The following is an 18,664-nucleotide window of genomic DNA, read 5'->3' as shown; positions in this document are numbered from 1 at the left end:
TTTACAATCAATATAAAGCCAAGAATACAGATATGAATCAAGACTGCTATTCAGCAAGGGCTCCTGCCACGCAACTGGAGGAAAGCTGAGATGGTGACAATCCTTACCACCTCCTCTACTGTCTTGCTTGGCCAGCCATAATGCAAATGAATACTATTGAGAAGGGAGATAACATGAGAGGGGGAAAAAATCCATCCCTTCTCAAAAAAAACAACTCAACTCCCATGCCCAGCTAGCTGTTAATACATACGTATCATCTTTACCTACAAAAAAGATGACACATTGATATGAATGAAGTAATCTCTTATGCCACAGATATGGTGCACTTTCTGAGAAACTCTGGGCATTTTAGTTCCCATAAGCTTGTTAACTCACACTGCTCACAACTACCTCATGAATCTGGGAGAAAACAGGTGCTAACATTTTGATTTTACAATTAGGTAAATAAGAATAAAAAGGGTAGTGATTTATTTACACAAGGCTACGGCTGGCATCCTGGTCTAATTTTCTCTAATCCATTTTCTAACCCTAGTTCAGTTTTTGAGTAAGGCTGTTAAAATAAGGAAATAACTTATTATGAGCTTAATCTGGCATTGTAAAAGAGATCCAAGTGCTGCCAAAAATGAACACAAACACACATACACTATAGAACAAAACTTTCTAGAACACTTAACTCAAATGAAGAATAGGTTGGTATACTGTTGAATAGGTCAACATAATCTTATTTCTTCTCTTTTTTCTTTCTTTCACTTTTTGGGGACTGGGGGAGAGGAGGCAAAGTTAAGTGACTTGCCCAGGGTCACACAACTAGTAAGCGCCTAAGGCAGGATTTGAACTCAGGTCCCCCTGACTCCAGGGCCCATGCCATATCTACTGTACCACCTCCCAGCCCCAACATAATCTTATTTCAAAGGGTTTCCTCCATAAGTGTGTATTCCTATCCAGAATATTTCCATTAAACAGAGCCCCTGTAACCCTGTTCTACATGCCTCCGGATCTTACCAGGCACTTTACTTGCAACCCTCTAAAGCATTTATTAAGTAATGTAAATTAGCATTATCTGTGTTTGCCACTTAAATCCAAGATGCTAAGGGCCCCAAGGGTACAGACTATGCCTTCTCTAACTTTGTATCCCTCCTAGCATTCCCCTGAACACAAGAAATAGGGGTTTAATAAAAATTTGAAAAAGTGGAATACTGATGAGTACTTATGGGCATAGGAACCCTCTCCCTTTTACCCTCCAACCTGGTTAAGGTCTAAGGTTAAGTTATTCATCTCCTATGTTTTCTTTTTTAAATAGAAACAATAAATAATGAGAAACATGAGTTTAAACGCTTTTAAAAAATCAATCTAAACTATGAAGTTGCAGCTCTGCCCTTAATCATATGACTCAAATCACTTAATTTTTGCAAACAATTATATTTCTAATAAAGAGTTAATAAGATGATACACAAAAATCTTTTTTTTAATTCTTTTGACTAAGATCCCCAGATTATAAATTTAGCCACAGAAGAGGTCTCAATGATCAAATAATTCAATCTCCTCATTTTACAAATAAGAAACTGAGGCCGAAGAGACAGTAATGCCTTGCCCAAGGCTACACAGAAAAGAGGTGAGCCTGAAATTGAAAGTAAGTCCTCTGACTCCAAATCCAGGGTCTTTCCGCTACACTACACTGCACAGACATATCTTGGACATAAGAAAAATGATTTTTATTTCATTCAATTTTAATTCACCTTAAAACATACAAAAATACTTCCCCCTTCAGGCATTCCTTTCCTGATAATAGCTTGTCTCTTCTCTATATTTAAAAAAAAGTATTACTTTAGAAGACTAGAGAATATCTCAGGATAAAATTTCCATTTACTACAATTCCAGATAAAATTTATTCTTCCATTTGGAATTTGTTGGAAAGAAATATTTTCAGTTTATACAAATAGTGACCTAGTTTAATCTAATTCATTATAACTTAATGTTTTTTCAAATGTCACTGCAAATTTATTAGTCTAAATGTCTTCAATTTGACACTTATCAAATGGTGAGGCAGAGAGGAGAGAAGCGTCAACTTCAGGAACCCCATGTTCCAGGGCTGATTCTGCCACTTACTACCTGCATGACCTTGGACAAGTCCTTTAACCTTTCTGGTCTCAGTTTTCTTTTCTGTAAAATGAAAGGTTTGGACCAGATGATCACTAAAGGCTCCTTCCAGTTCTAATTCTCTATGAGTCTATGATAAGGAAGGGTCTTTTCAGGAACAAAGGTAGTTCTGAGGACGGTAAGGCCTCTAGTCAGTTTAGCAATGTATGTGTATATCCAAAATTCTCAATTAAAGGTCTCCATAAATATAAAAGCTTATGATAAAGGGCCTTTAAATTTGAAAATATCCTCATAGCAGTATTCTCCATGGATGTGAAAGTATTTCAAAGAATTTTTGCAAAAAGAAAAATTAACATAAAACTTCTCATCTTTCTCAAATACGTAAGACAAAAAGTCACTAGCCATGGGTGCAAATTCATCTTTTTTCATGATTACATCTGCACTTGAGTTATTTAAAAAAAACAGTAATTACAAATATGATCATATATGCTTTGTGAGTTTTTTTAATCTAGTGATCAAAAACACATTTTCGGCAACTGATTTCTGATGTTATATGACCCATGGGGAAGTGGGGGCTCTGACAGGGGAGAGAGAGGAGAATGAAAACACTTTTCACTACTACCAGTCATAATGAGTGTTTACTCACAATATACATATGGTTGTCTGGGAAGTTAAACTATAAATCAAGAGATAAGAAGAAAGCCACACTGTTTTAATTCCCACAGAGCCACAAAGATTCTTTGCCTCATTGATTCAGTATTCAGTAGAAATACCCTATCCAAATTCTCATTCTCTTGTTTCATTTTGTTTTGTTTTATTAAGGTCAACCAGTCTCTAAAGACTCAAGATCATCACTCACCCAAATCCCACCAGAGCCAGTAAACAAACCAAAAGTATCTCACTATCATAGCAAAACACTTCAAGTGTCCATGCATAACTTTATTTTTAGAGAATAAACCAAAATGAGATGTTAGGAAACAGAATCTTGTCCCAGGTTAACAACTGTCTACCAATTATTATACTTGCTTTTTTTTAGGGGACAAGCTGTAAAATGTGAAATGGAAGAGCTTACAAAAGGAATGCTGAAAAGACCAATTTCAGAAAGAAATATCCTGTCTCTGGTTCTGAAATGTTCTCACAGCTATGTCTGAGATGAGATTAGGTCACTATAGTTTCCAAAATCATCCAGTCATGGTTTTAAATCCATTTCTAAATGTTTCCTGTGCTGAAAACCAATGGATTCAAACCATAAAACACAAAGGAGTTCTTGCTTTCTTTTTATAGCTAGAAGACAAGACATCCCTTTCTTGTTCTACCCAGAGTCCTTCCTACTTGTGAAAATAAAAATTTCATGATAACTAACCAATGCTACCTACAAGCCAAAATGTTACCTCTCAAGTGAAGGGGAAAAACTGGGAGGGCAGCGTCAGCAAGAGGGACCTGACGTGCTGGTAACAAAAGTATTTCTATCTCTGTACTGGCAAAGAGGAATCATGGGTTGACTTTTTTTTTTTTTTAAAGAATGCTGATAGAAAGAAGTAGGGGGAAAGTTAATATAAATCATACTCCAGTTTCTGTTGACGAAATAGTAATACTCTCAAGACTGCAAGGGCTAACACACCTGGCATAGTTTCTAAGTGCTCAGGTTCTGACAACACCCCAGTTTACAACCATGGGCTCATAAAAAGGTTCTGTATCTTAAAATGCCTGTGACCCAACACCACACACAGATGTAATAACACTAAACCAGTCTCAGTCTCTCTCTGTCTCTCTTCACCCCAAGCCAGCTCCCATTACAAAGACCCCATGTCATTTTCAAAACCATCATCAAAAAAGGAGAGGTTGCTCAGGTTCACCCCCAGGCAGAAGCAAAGAGGCAAGTGGTAAGATAACAGAAATGTTACGGAAATTATTGTGTCAGGATCTGGAGTCACCCTCCTCTTCCTTCAACTAATAAAAAACCTGGGGCTGGGGCAGAGAAGGTATATGGCCTTCAAAGTACCAGGTACAGAGTTAAAAGGGGAAAAAAACCACCCCACACAGGAATGAGGGGAGAGGGATTAGAGTCAGAGAGAAACAGGGATGAAAGAATGAGAATAAGGACTTGAGGATAGGACTAATGGTGGGGTACAGATAAAGGCAGGTAGAGTCCAGTATGGGGAGGGAGGGAAGAAGCAATATATGTTAGGAGTGGGGGTGAGGGAAGTAATGAAAGGAAGGGGAGAAAGGACAGGGAGGGAAGACAGGAACAGAGGTTAAGGCATAGGGATAAGGGTGACAGAAAGGGGTGGGGGGAGCAGGGATAAGGGTGGGGGAGGGCAGAGGTGGAGGAGAGTAGAGATAAAAGTGGGGGGAATGTAGGTGGGGGAAAGATGGAGGTGAACAGGGATAAAGGTGGTGGACTTGGAATAAAGATGAGGGTAATGGGAATGAAGGAGAGTAGGAAAAAAGGTGGGCGAGTACAGGGATATTAAAGAGTAGGACTAAAGGCAGGGGAAAACAGAGATGGAAGAGAGTAGGGATAAAGGGGGGGGAGAGTGAAGATAAAGGTGGGGGCAGAAGGGAGAGATAGGGGTAGGGACAGAAAGAGTAAGGATAAAAGATGGGGAACAGGAATGAAAGGAGGGGGAATAGGGATGGCGAGCAGGGATGGAGGTGAATAGGGATGGAGGGAGTAGGTATAAGGGGGGAAAGATAGGAGGTAGGGATGGAGAGAATAGGGATGAGGGGGGAGTGGAGATAGAGTAGTGATGGAGAGCACAGGGATAAAGGTGAGGAGAACAGGAGGAGATAGGAGAGATAGAGTAGGGACGGGGGAGACAGGGATGGACTAGGGATAAAGGTGAGAGGGAATAGGGATGGATGGAGTAGGGATAAAGGTGGGGAGAAACAGGGATGGATGGAGTAGGGATAAAGGTGAGAGGGAATAGGGATGGATGGAGTAGGGATAAAGGTGGGGGGAAACAGGGATGGATGGACTACGGATAAAGGTGGGGGGAATAGGGATGGATGGACTACGGGTGAAGGTGGGGAGAAACAGGGATGGAGGAGGGATAGAGGTGGGGGGAATAGGGCTGCAGGAAGCACAGAGGGAGCGAGCCGGGAGAAAGGGGATCAGGGTCGCGGCCGGGCTGACACCTCCCGGGACCACGAAGAACAATGATGCTCCGGGCCAGGCCCCGCCCCCGTGCCAGCCCCACTGCACAGGGAGCGAGCAGCCTCCCGGCCCAAGCTCCGCCAGTCACGACCCCCGTGCCCCCTCCCCCACGCCACGGGCCGGGCCCGGCCGGGCGGGGCCGCGCTCACCTCCAGCTCCGTGTCGGCCGCCTCGGCCGCGCCGAGGATCTCGCTGGGCAGCTCGGCCAGGTCGGTGACCCGGATGAGGCCATCGTGCAGGAAGATGGTCTCCTCCTTCACCGAGAGCCACTGCGCCGAGTCTGCGGCTGCCGCCGCCGCCGCAGCCGCGGCCGCCGCAGCCGAGGAGCCCATGGCCAACCGGTCCGAGAGGCGCTGGGGAAGCCGCGAGCCGGAGCCGCCAGACGAGGAGCCGGAGCCGCAGCCGCTAGCGCTCCATGGCTGCCCCCGGCCCCGGGAATCCGCGCTCGCGCCCACGCCGCCGCCGCCGCCGCCTTAGGCAGCCAGAGGAGCCGCCGCCGCCGCCGCCGCGGCCGCCATGTCTCCACACCCGACCTGGAGGCCCCACCGCCGCCGCCGCTCCCGCGCCTGCTCCCGCCGCCGCCCTGAGGAGCCCGATCCGCCTCCGCCGCTCCTCAGCCAACTGTCAGTGAGACGCCATGTTGGGGGCGGAGGCTCCCGGCATGCCCCGCGGAGCGGACAATACAGGCCCCGCCCCCGGCCGCCGCCTGGCCCCGCCCCTGCCCGGGAGTTCGGGGGCGAACGCCCTCTCTCCCCTCCTCCCGCCCCCTCTCTCTCCGGCTCGGCCCTCCCCGCGCGGCTCGGCCCCCTCCCGCCCCGCCCAGCCCCGCCCCGCGCTTCTCCACCCCCCCCCTCCCGCCGCTCCTCCTTCGCAGCCCCACTGCCTCCCTGATGGTCTGCTCCCGGCCTCCTAGAGGTGGCCCTCGGCGTGACCCGCCCCACTCTCCACCCCGACCATTGGTCAGCCGTCAGTCCGGCAGCATCTCCGCCCCTCCCACGCCCTTTTATTGAAAGGGAGCAATCAATGTATTCCGTCTCAAGAACCTTGCTTTAGCCTCCGTTGTGGGCCTGGCACCGCGCTAGGTAATTCGGCCCATCAGCATTTATTAACCACCAACTGTGTGCCGGGCTCTGTGCTAAGCGCTGGGGATGCAGAGGCTAGATGGCAAGTCCCGTCAAGGCGGCTTTGACGAAGAGCCTACTGTGCGCCAAGTTCTATGCAGGAGGCAGCCCCTGCTCCCAAGGTGTTCCCAGTCTGGGAATGCAGACATGAAAGAGCCCCTGTCCCTAATGGACTTAGGTTCTACCGGGGTTGCAGAGGACAAGGAATAGGACTCGTCGTGATATAATCCTTAGAGGTCTTAGAGGCCGTCAAGTCCAACCTGCCTCATTTTACAGATGAGGAAACTGAGGCACGGAAAGGTCGGAATTTAATCTCTCAGTGTCCACGGCAACTCTTTAAGACTATAAATTGCCACGGATATTGATAGAGGATGTTTCCTCATCCCCCATACCAATAAAATGGCAGGTCCATCCGCTTTGGGTGTCGGGCAGTGTGCGGTAGAAGCGCGAAGACCATTTTTTAAAAAAAGTTGTTCCTGCCTTCAAGGAGCTTATAATCTACTTGGGGAACACAGTGGCCAATTATACGTTATTCAGTCGGACAAGCGTTTATTAATCTGCCCATTCTGTGCCCACCACTGTGCTAGGAGCTAAAGATAAGGGGGCGGGGCGGGAGGGGAGGCCCCTTCATGGGGGAATTTACATTCCACAAGGTGGAAACAACTTGTACTCATGAGTTCCATTTCTATAGCACTCTAAAGCATGATCTCATCGAGCCTCACAACAACCTGGTGAGGCAGGCGCTATTATTATCCCTCTCACCTCTGAACAACACAGCCTGACAGCCTGGGGAGAATCACAGAATCTCAGGTTTGGGAGGGGCCTCAGGGATCATCTGGTCCAACCCTTCTCTGAACAACATTCCACTCCCATCATCCCTGAGTAGCAGTGATCCAGCCTTTGTCTGGAGACCTGCATCGATGGGGAGCTCATTACCGGTGGAGGAAGCCCACGTCCCCCTAGGGCAGCTGGAATTGTCTGGAAGCCCCCAAAATGCTACTTCTCTCTGTTCCTTCCCTCCCCTAAGGTCTCTTCCAATACAATTCTTTGGTTTGTGAGCTCTAGGAAGCCACAGATTCACCTTCCATGGTTAGCAAATCTAAGTGCAAAAGAATTTCTTTTCAAGTATACACCACACACGCACGCACACACACACACCTGGGCTAAAATCTGGCTTCAAGGACTCACCAGCTGTGTGACCCTGGGCGATTCAACCTTTGTCTGCCTCCATTTCCTCATCTGTAAGTGTAATATCAATTAAGGCAGGACTTTCTTACTGTTTTAAAATGATTAAATAAGTGTCTTTGATTGAGTCTTACTAGGTGCTAAACCCCAGGCCCAAACCCATATCTTTTAGGTGCTAAGCCTATGTGGGCATGAAGCCCCCAGGGTCCTAGGGGGAGGTGCTAAGACCGGGGCCAACAGTAAGAGCTTAAGTTCTGGTGGCTCAGATGACATTTGATGACAGCTAAAGAGTGCATAAAAAGGGAAGACAGAGCTTTTTGCTTGGGGCTCTCATTCTTGGTGGTGCTCTGACATGGAGACTCTGGGCAGCCCTCCAGCTTGTAAACCCAGATGTTCAGTCTTTGTTAAACTCTGGTAACTATGCATTGAGATTTGAATCAGACAAGGTCTGTCTGTTGATGTTTGTAATTTGTTTGTATTTGCTCTGAAGCTCAGGGTGCTGGCTTTTTCCCCTGAACTGAGTGATATTTGTATGCTAGATTAAAGTAAGACTGTTAACCCCTTAACGTTGCTTTCCTTAGTAAAGCAGATCAAAAGAACCTGGGCTTGCAGCATTCTGTGAGCTGGCTGTTGTTGGTTTTACATCCCCACAGCAGCTGCTAGCCAAATTGTTGCAACAGTAAGATGGGCAAAATAATTAATCCCTGAGAAAATAATTCCTGAGAAACCCCTCAAGATTTCTATGAGAACAAATTGAGATTGAAGTGTTTTGCAAACCTTCAAGTTCTGTATAAATGCCAGTTGACACTATATTTCTGTTCTGCCAGGCCCCAGCTTCAGGATTAGGACCAATGGATGGAATTTACAAGAAGGCAGATTTTAGGTCAATGTGAGAAAGGAAGGCAGTCCATGGTTAAAAGGCCAGGAAGCAAATTCAAGCAAATTGGGTTGCTTGATTTGAGGAAGTATTCAGACAAGAATCTTGAAGAATATGATGTGGATGACTTGTGGTCTGCACCAGTAAAAAGTCAAACACTTATATAGTGCTTTAAGATTTCCAGAACTCAGTTGCTTACATACAGTATCCCCTTTGGTCCCCACAACAATCCTGTGAGCTGGTGCAATTATTATCCCTGTTTCACAGATGAGGAGACAAGGGCTCAGAGAGGTTTCATGATTTGTCCAAGGTCTTACAGCTAGTAAGTGTCTGACATAGGATTTGAACCCAACCCCCAGCATGCTTTCTACTGTAGCACCTAGAAAAGCATAAGGAAGAAGTTCTCACCCTTTGGAGCTGTCCAGCAGAGGAAGAGGCTAGGGGGTCTTAAAGCTTCCAAAAGCACTTTCTTTCCAACAGCCTGTGAGACAGGTAGTATAAGAATTATGCTCTCCATTAAATAAACAAAGAAATTAAAAGCTCTCTTTCTGCTACCCTCTTTCTCTAATATTCTTTCCATCATACCACATTGCCTACTATTGTTAACGGTGTCTGTGCTTCAGCCCCCTACTAGCCTGGATATGTGTGTGTGTGTGTGTGTGTGTGTGTGTACTTCATTCTCAAAGAGGACCATGACATCAGGGAAATGATGACATGACTTGCAGTTACTTTGATTTGAGTGAGGGAGGACTGTGCAAGGTCACCAGCCTCACTTTTTCCTCCAGAGCCATGTGGGTCCAGTGGCCTGATATTTACCAGGTTGACTGGAGATGGTCCAGGATGCACTGGGAGACCCTGGCCTTTTCAGGCTAAGGTCTTTTCAGGTTCTCACTTTGAGTGAGGTAATGCCCATTCAGTGAATAGGTTAAGAAGTGAATTTATGGAAGGCAATCAAGATTAAGTGACTTGCCCAGGGTCACACAGGTAGCAAATGTCAAGTATCTAAGGCCAAATTTGACCTCAGGTCCTCCTGACTCTGGGGCCAGTGCTCTATCCACTGCTCCACCTAGCTGCCCTAGACTATCCTGGAAGCAACATAAGGAAGAAGGAATGTTTTAATCTAAGTTTTGTATCTACCCCTAGGGCTTGGCACAGTGATCTGCATACACTAGGAACACAATAAGCATCTGATGAAGTGAAGTGAAGTGACCAGTGTTGATGTTACCCTTCCCTCAATGTTTCAATGTCTCCGTGTCATCTTTTGTGGGCACTCCTCCAACATTGCATGTAGCAATACATCTGTTCTTTTTTGTCCTGTATGATTCTTGTTCATAGCCAGCTGATCAATCAATCAGTCGATACGTTGATTAAACACCTATTATGTGCCAGGCACTGTGTTAAACCTTCATTTTTAATTAAAATTTTACTCTTTCACTAACAGAAACCTCTTTTCTCTCCCACTCCATTGGGAAAAAGAAAGAAAAAGAAAATAAATTTCCTGTAACAAAAATACAGTCAAGCAAAACAGATTCCTTCATTGTCCATGTCCGAAAGCTGTATGACTCATTCCACACCCTGAGTCCACATTAGTTCTCCATCAGGAGGTGGACAGCCTGCTTCATCATCAGTCCAATTGAATCACTGACGGTCATTGCATTGATCAGAGTTCTTACAGCTTTCAAAATTGTTTATCTTTACAATATTGTTACTGCAAAAATTGTTCTCTTGGTTCTACTCATTTCATTCATTTGTTTATACAAGTCTTCAAACTATTTGATTTTTTGTAATATCAATGCAGAGGAGTATAAATTCTTCTTACTCTGCATCCATTCATGCCAATCTTTGCCATATCTCTTCATATTCTTCCATAAACCCTCCATAGAGCATCTAGCCAAATGTTCTAGATGCTGTTCTTAGAGAATTTTTTTTTTAACATTGCCCGTGTGCCCCACTCAGGCTATCTGTTATCCCTCCTTCTGGATACATAATTGGCCCACTTCATTTTCTGAGTATACATTTTCCTGGATGACACCACAGAATCTTAGACTCTCCAAACTAATAGGGACCTCAGAGGCCATCTTGTCCATCCTGAACCTGAACAAGTGTCCTCTCTAAAATATAGCTTATATCCATTGCTTATGACCTCCAGTTAGGGGAAGGAAACCTACAACCTCCTGAGGCAGCCCATTCTATTTTGAGGTGGCTCTAATTGGTAGAGAGTTTTTCCTGACATCAAACAAAATCTGCCTCTCTGTGCCATTCCTTGAGGGCAAGCCATCTTATATAATATTCTGCTCTCTACTGTTTCTCTTTTGTCTTTGTATGCCAAACACGTAGCCCAGTACCTGACCCATCATGCATTTCTCTATTGCTTTTTGGGTTATGTGGGCAGATTGTTACCCTATCTCCAATCAGCCAGGTAGCATGCTGGATAGAGTGCTGTCCCTGGAATCAGAAAGGCACCAGTTAAAATCAAACTTCAGGCACTTCCTAGCTGTGTGACGTTGGGCAAGTCATTTAACCTCTGTCTGCCTTAGGTACTTCAACTAAAAAATGTGAATAATGATAGCACCTACTTCCTGGCTTCTATCTATCGTTATCTGCCTCAGTTTCCTCAACTGTAAAATGTAAATAACAACAGCATTTACCTCCCAGGGTTGTTGTAAGGGTCAAAAGAGATAATTTTGTAATGTGGTTAGCATGTAGTAGGCACATATAAATGCTAATTATTATTTTTATTAATGGTCCTGCTCTTCCACTCCCAAATGTTCTGAAATCATGCTCAAATTCACTTCTGTTAGCAACCACAATTATTGCTAAGTAATGCTATGACACATCGATATTAAACTGTAAAGGGCTTAAGGACCGTATACTCCATGTATATGAGCCCCAGCAAGGCAGTCATATAGGTAGCAAGTAGTAGAGTGGTCCTCTGACTCCAGAGCCAGTACAATCTCCTTCCAAGTAGTTGTCCTAGCTCTCAATTCAAATTATAAAAAAGTGACCGAGCTATAGACTCTAACATGATATTATATTTTGTGACTTACATGTATTCATTTATTGGTCTGATACAACACAGCAGTTCTCAAAGTGTGGTCTGCAGACTCCTGGGGTCCCCAAGCCCCTTTCAGGGGATCCATGAGGTTAAAATTATTTTCATAATAACACTAAGGCATTACTTGCCTACTGAAATTTTCCTCCCTTTTCCAACTACATATATATGTGAGATATATTCTTTATATACTTCAACCAAAGTAACACATCAAAACAGAATGAATGCAGAAGCAGATATGAGAATCAAGATGTCTTCTCTGAAGCAAACAAAGAGATTTACAAAAAGATGTAAAACTCTTCTCATTAATTTTTTGGTTTGGAAAATATATTTATTTTCCATTAAAATGTTATTTATGCTAACATGGAAGGATTGTTATTATTTTTAATGAATTAGTAAATATAAACAAAAGCTCTTTGGAAAGTCCTCAATACTTTTTAAGAGTATAAGGGAGTCCTAAGACTCCTAAACTTGAGCACAATCTGCCTAATACATCCACAGAAGCTTAACTCTCACATTTACAAGCTCGGTGTTATTGAGTAAGTGAATGAAGGAATGAATTAATTAATCCAGTAATCTTACAGGGTCGTCATGAGAATGTTGTCTTTTTTTAGTTGTGGCCAACTGTTTCTGATGCCATTTGGGGTTTTCTTGGCCAAGATACTGGAGTGGTTTACCATTTCTGTCAGTTCATTTTACAGATGAGGAAACTGAGGCAAACAGGGTTAAGTGACTTGCCCAGGGTCACACAGCTGGTGTCTGAGACTGGATTTGAACTCTGACATCTAAAGAAATCAGTATTCACAGACTCGTAGAATTTAAGAGTTGGTAGAGACCTCAGCAGCCACTTGATGTAACCCATACCCAGCCAGAATCCTCATTAGTTCATGACTCAAAGACATGCAATATCACTAGAAGAACATTAATATCTTTAAAAGATGGGACTTTGCAACAGGGGCCATTTAGAGTAATTTAAATCCTTGTGCTAGTCCCCAGAAGAAAGCCGACCTGCTCTTTCTCCTGTTCAACTCTGGCCCCAGTGCTTATTTTCAAGGGCTAAACAAGATAATATGTATTGATACATTGTTTCTGTCCATGCATCTGCATATTGTTTCTTGGACAATAGGCATTCTTCATCCACTTGGTCTTTCCTATGTGGATGATTACATTGAACTCTTTAGAAGGCTAACAAATCTCGTTTATGAGGCTCTGCAGTCTTTTGGGACTTGATACAATTGGCACAATGTCATCCAGCATTTGGAAGGTCACTTTATCTTTAGAAAATTGCTGGCATCTGAGGCAGCCAGGTGGCACAATGAGTGAAATGCTGTACTTGAAGTCACCCTAACCTCTCTCAGCCCCAGCTTCCTCATCTATAAAATAGGGATAATTATAACACATTATTAATAGCATATAGGGTTGTGGTGAGGATCAAATAAGATAATATTTGTAAAGTGCTTTGCAAGTATTTAAGCACTATGTAAATGCTAGCTATTATTAATCCTTTTGTATTCTTCCATGGACATCCTCCTTAACAGAGATGAACACTGTTATAGAGTAAATCCTGTTTTAAGCCTTGCTTGCTATTCTATTAATAATCAGAGTCTTTGAAGAGGATCATTTTTGTTGTTACATCTTTCAAAGAATCTTTTATGCTTTTGTCATATGCATGAGAGAATCTTTCTTGGAGGAGTCTTTAATGTGGCATTTTGCTCTATCAAATGAAAAATTTTAACTAGTCAACAAACAATAAATGTAGTGGGAGCTTGTATTATTCCCCATGCCTTTCAGGAGGTTTTGTGACTGTAAACGTCATCTGTTGTGGAATATTGTTTGTGAAAATCTACCTATTTCCTTCTCAGATTTTCATTGAGGATACTCTCTATGCATATGCCAATTACGCTCATAAAAATTATGAATATCTGAGAAATGGCCTATGGGTCATTAGTTACTAGTAATTTCTCTCACTCTTTTTTTTTTAAATAATAAGGTTTGAAATTTTTTCTGAGCCTTTGATATTCTCCCTTCAGATATTTTGAGACTCAATCCCTCAACACCCTCAAATTATTTCACTTCAAGCCCTCTATATATACTTGTTTTAGTCCAGCTGCCCTTTCCATCTTGGTCTTCTTCAATGCCATTTCCATTTCCTCATATAGATCATCAAAGATTGCAACTATAAAGTTCATATGTGGTAGCTCAATAATCCTTGATGGTGAAAAGAGATGTAAAAATCATTACAGATCTTTTCCATTTTTTATCTTTGTATTGTTCCCTGTCAACTATAATCCTTAAATGCACTCAGAAAGTCTCTCACACAGTTTTCTGTATATTTGTTTTCCCCTTCGTTGCCACTTACTTTATGAGATAAAAGTATTCCTAAGACCCAAGGGACAATTCTGAATCTTCCCACCCCTTTTTGTACAGCTAAGAATAGTTTTTACATTTTTAAATAGTCTGTTCTTTTATCTATTTCCCATTTTTGGTGTCAATATCTTGTTTAAATAGGTCAAGTATAAATTGCCTCAATTATATGCTGCATCTTTCACTTTTATTCTTTTTCCTTTATGTTACTTCAACAAGTCAGTGGTCTGACTATGTATAGTACAGGCGACTAATTAAAAAAATGACTCCTACACCAAGGATAACCAATTGTTTCCTACCTGTTAAAAATTTTTTATTTTATTTTTTGTGCTATCATTTGATGCTTACCAAAGTCCAGTACCTCCCAACTCTTTTCTCAAAGTATTTGTTATTTTGTTTCATGTAAAATATAAGGTTACTGAGTACCGACCTTTAGGCGCTCACATTTCTTAGATGTATGGGTCCTTCCTTGACCACACCATAATATGGAATCACTATATCATCAAAGGTTCCAGCCATGCTTGTCACTTCCCTCCCATCTCACTCTCCTCACTGCTGTCCTTCCCCCATTGCTTTCTACCTCTCCTTCATCTGTTTGCTTACTCTATCAGAAAGTTAGCTTCTCATACTACTTTCAAATTTTTTTGTTTGTTTTTCTTTCTTGTGGTTTTTCTTTTTTGTTCTGATTCTTCTTTCACAACATGGCTAATATAGAAATATGTTTAACATGATTGTACATGTATAGCCTATATCAGATTGCATACTGTCTTGGGGAGGGGGGAGGGAAGGAGGGAGGGAGAAAAATTTGGAACTCAAAATCTTACAAAAATGAGTATTGAAAACTCTTTACATGTAATTGAAAAAAATAAAATACTATTAAGTGTAGAAAAATTAAAATTAAATATAAAAAAAAGTTAGCTCCTTTTGAGGATATGGACCATATTGTTTTCTTGTTTTTGTATCCCCAGTGTTTCACACAATTCCTGGTGCCTAGCAAACACTTAAAAAATATGTTTATCTATCTATCTATCTATCTATCTATCTACCATCTATTTATTTTGGACTATCTTCCTCTATGTCTACCTTTGAATTGAAGCCATCCCATAATAAAGTATATATCAATTTAACTTAGAGGCTCTTACTGAGCTCTTCATACTACCTTATTATCAGTGACAGATGTTGTAATTATTTTCATGGTGGTCTTTTTGATGATGAGCATTGCATGATCAGTTGTCCCATGAAATTATCTTTCATGCTACCTCTATTTAAATTTATTTTTTGGAGACCGAATCTCCCTATTTCATGCATGCTTGGAAGGGCAATGGTCTGATTCTGGTAATGAATGGCACAGAAACTTGAATCTGCTCCATTCTTCTGACCCTAGCCAGTTTGTCCCTCCTTAGGCAGCCTGGTGGTTCTCTGCTGCCGTGTGCTCATCACATCGGTGACTTCGTTGTTGTTGTTTGTCATTTCCTTTTTGAAGAGGATTATGACATCAGGCAGGGGATGCCATGATATGCAAGTGAATTGGATTTAAGTGAGAGAGGGCTGTGAGAAGTCACCAGCCTCACTCTTTCCTCCAGAGCCATCTGAGTCCAGTAGCACAATATAGATCAGGACTGGGAGATGGCCCTGGATGCAGTGGGAGACCTTGGCCTTTATAAGCTAAGGTCTTTAACAGGTCTCAGTTATTAAGGCTAGTAAGAAATGAGGCAGAAAATGGCCTCTTTTACCTAGTCAAAAAAAAAATCTAGGAGGAGAAGACCCTCAGGGTTTCTGGCCAAAGCAGAAACAATTGCTATTTACATTCACTCTGAGTCAATCAGGGCCCAAACAATGACACAGCTACTTCCTTCCTTCCTTCCTTTTTTTTATCTCTCTCTCTCTCTCTCTCTCTCTCTCTCTCTCTCTCTCCCCCTCTTCCTTCCTTTCTTATATTGGTGCCAGATAGAGTGCAGACACCCAGTCAGTGTTAGTCCCGTTGCCCAGCAGAACTCCCAACCTCAAGCAGTCTACCAGCCTCTACAGCAGCAGACACTACTGCCAAGTGCCACCATTGGCTCATGCTGCCTTTACATGAACAAAGCTACCTTCTTTATATGTTACTTCTAGAAGAACTTGAAAGTTACCCTTCCATTTATTTGCATTTCCTTATATCTTTTGCTTTCAATCAGAAGTGTAGTTGAATGACAAGATTGATGAAATTCAGCTCATCCAGCAGGATGTCTATACCTGGTCACCGGACAAAGATCTCACTTTTAAAGTAATGATAGCTGAGTAAATGCTTATGGAAGGCCTCAAAATTGTGATCCTTAATGTCCTTTACTAGCTCCTGTTTATACCACTCTGCCTCGATCACTGCAAAAATAGAATGGGAGAAACATGAACAAGGGCCTTTTTGTATTTTTCTTTGTTTCCTGAATCATCCCAGCTAACCTATTCATCACCAAGTGGCCAAGCTATCTGCTGAATGAGCCTGTCTATATTTAGCTAGGCTGGCACATAGAATGCAGCTATAGGCTGCTGCTGGGGCCATGCTCAAACCCTTTGTAGCCTGGTAGATCCTGCCAGAATTTACATTCCCCTAGTTTTGCCCTTGAGAATCCAGAGATCTCTAAGGCACTAAGTGACAGGATTCAAACCCAAGTCCTCTAAGAGCTAGAATTCCTTCCACAGCATCATACAACATCTATGCACATAGACCCACTGGCTGCTGAATGCATTTTGTTGAATCTGACATCATCTTCTACTCCTCAGAAAGCACCCCCAGTGAGGAGTACAATTGCATGACAAGTCTAGAATCATAGAGAGCATGCTAGATAAAAAAGCAATGTGAAATAAAACCAGATAGGTAAGTGGAGCCAGATGGTATGAGGCTTTAAATGCCAGGCAAAGGATTTTTTATTTTATGTGTGGAAAATATTGTACTATTTTTTATCATTTCTAATTTCAACCAGACCCAGAGCCTGAATTAATGAGTAGCTGGATGAAGATCCAGGACCTGGGCTTCTTGTTCTCTCTAAAAGTTTGCTCAGGCAATACCCTTACCTCTGTCAACAAGGCCAGATTAGACTGACCTAAGGACATTACCCTAACCCCAAGAGAGATTAGCTTGCTTCATATTCTACAGGTATATACTATGTTATGGAATGTAATGAGACACAGAGACGCTGGGCTGTAGTTTCAACTGACTTTTGTCAACATCCTTTACAACTCTATTCCATTAAGGAAAATCCTCTTCTCGTATCATGGTTAAACATACATGGGGGTTATAAAAAATGAGGTAATACAGGCTTGCTAGGTCTGCTAAGATAACGTATATAAGTTTTCTCATTCCTTTGTTCAGACAGCCAGAGCCTATGCTCTGACTCCTTGTACGTATAAGTAAGCTAGCTTAGCTATGCTTTAAGGGAAAATAATAAACAACATGGATTTTTCTATCACCTAGCTCTGTTGTTTCCTTCAACCAAATTTTCAGGTTTAACATATGTTATTGGAGACAATATGTTACTATCATCTAAAAGTTCTCCATTTGGCTACATAGGATGGAAGCAACTCCATTGGCCACACCATTTATTGATTTATTCTAATGTCAGGGTCAGAACTCGAAAAGTAGGGTTTCCTATCTCAGACTGTCCACTGAGTTTATGATGAAACCAAGGACAAATTTCTTAAAGGCTAAAATAGATCATACCTTCACTTTATTAAGAACTATGAACTTGAGATTTAAAGTGAAGGTTCCCTTCATATTCTAGCCCAAAGTATTCTATAGTTCCAACTATGATCATGTCCCCAATTAAGAGCCTTAAAACAGTGGGTACACCTGATTTATGCTCTTTTGAAAAATGAACTAGGATTAATTTCCGAGTCTGAGCATCCCCCTTAGGAGTTGCAAACACACTTCTGTATACTATTGAGACTTTATATTGCCAATGTATTGTTGAGCTCACCTCTGGATCTACTCACTCGGAAATCAGCTCAGCATGGAAAATCTGGGAAATCCATAAGATGGTCTTTTGAGTTTGAGCTGCTCAAGCTAACATTCAATTAGCATGCATGAATAGCTCTCAAGAGTCTATCTTGGCCAGTTTGTTTGCTACCAACTGAGCATACTCAAACAATGTCCCATCTCCGCCCCATAGTTGTTTGGGGGCAGGAGTTACTGTCTAGAGATATGAATGATATAACTTATATGTATCTCATGCCTTGGCTCCCTCCCCATTGAGATTCTAATTCTTGCTCCAAACTTTGTGTGTCTCAAAATGATTCTCATACACATTAAATGGATTCCTTCATCAAAAATGAAATTGATACCACTTTTAAAACTCCCCAACAGCAAGCAACAGGATGCTCCTAGTAAGATCTGAAATGTCAGCTCACCCCATCCAGATTTCTGCACATTTCCTAGGCATATCCAAAGATCATATTGGTAGGGAATCATCACTCAAGCCTCTTGATCACAAAGGCAAAGACAAAAGGTCTCTAAATCTGTCTCAGCTCAAAACAATTTACAACATTCACCTCCCATTGTTTGGCTATACCTGTAATGATCACCATTCAAACTCCTTCATAACCTTGGATACTCCATGAGCTATTCACCAGAGGGTCTGTGGTCAAATAATATCCCAATATTTCCTCTTGTACCCTGTTCTGGCTTTTCCCAGAGTCTTTTTGTGGGTCTTAGTAAGGAGGAAGGTCCAAATACAACCAAAAATATGACCATACCCTGAGGTCCCACTGTAAACTCAAATCCCTGATGCTGACAAACTCTGGTCTCTCTTACATCTTTTAGATAAAGCAAAGTTACTCTC

General features: G+C 42.3%; 1 protein-coding gene across 1 annotated transcript in view; it reads right to left on the bottom strand.

Annotated features, from left to right (window-relative positions):
- The window catches only part of HECTD4 (HECT domain E3 ubiquitin protein ligase 4), a 194,700-nt gene extending 189,114 nt beyond the window's left edge, over positions 1-5,586 (bottom strand). Inside the window, exon 1 of the mRNA XM_036741289.1 lies at positions 5,404-5,586. Coding sequence (XP_036597184.1) covers positions 5,404-5,586 — 183 coding nt within the window. The remainder of the gene's footprint in view (positions 1-5,403) is intronic.
- Between the last annotated feature and the right edge of the window lie 13,078 nt (positions 5,587-18,664).

Source organism: Trichosurus vulpecula, chromosome 1, assembly GCF_011100635.1.
Source record: "Trichosurus vulpecula isolate mTriVul1 chromosome 1, mTriVul1.pri, whole genome shotgun sequence".
Lineage (NCBI taxonomy): Eukaryota > Metazoa > Chordata > Mammalia > Diprotodontia > Phalangeridae > Trichosurus > Trichosurus vulpecula.
The sequence above is the reverse complement of the archived record's forward strand: the minus strand, read 5'-3'. Positions and strand labels throughout refer to the sequence as shown.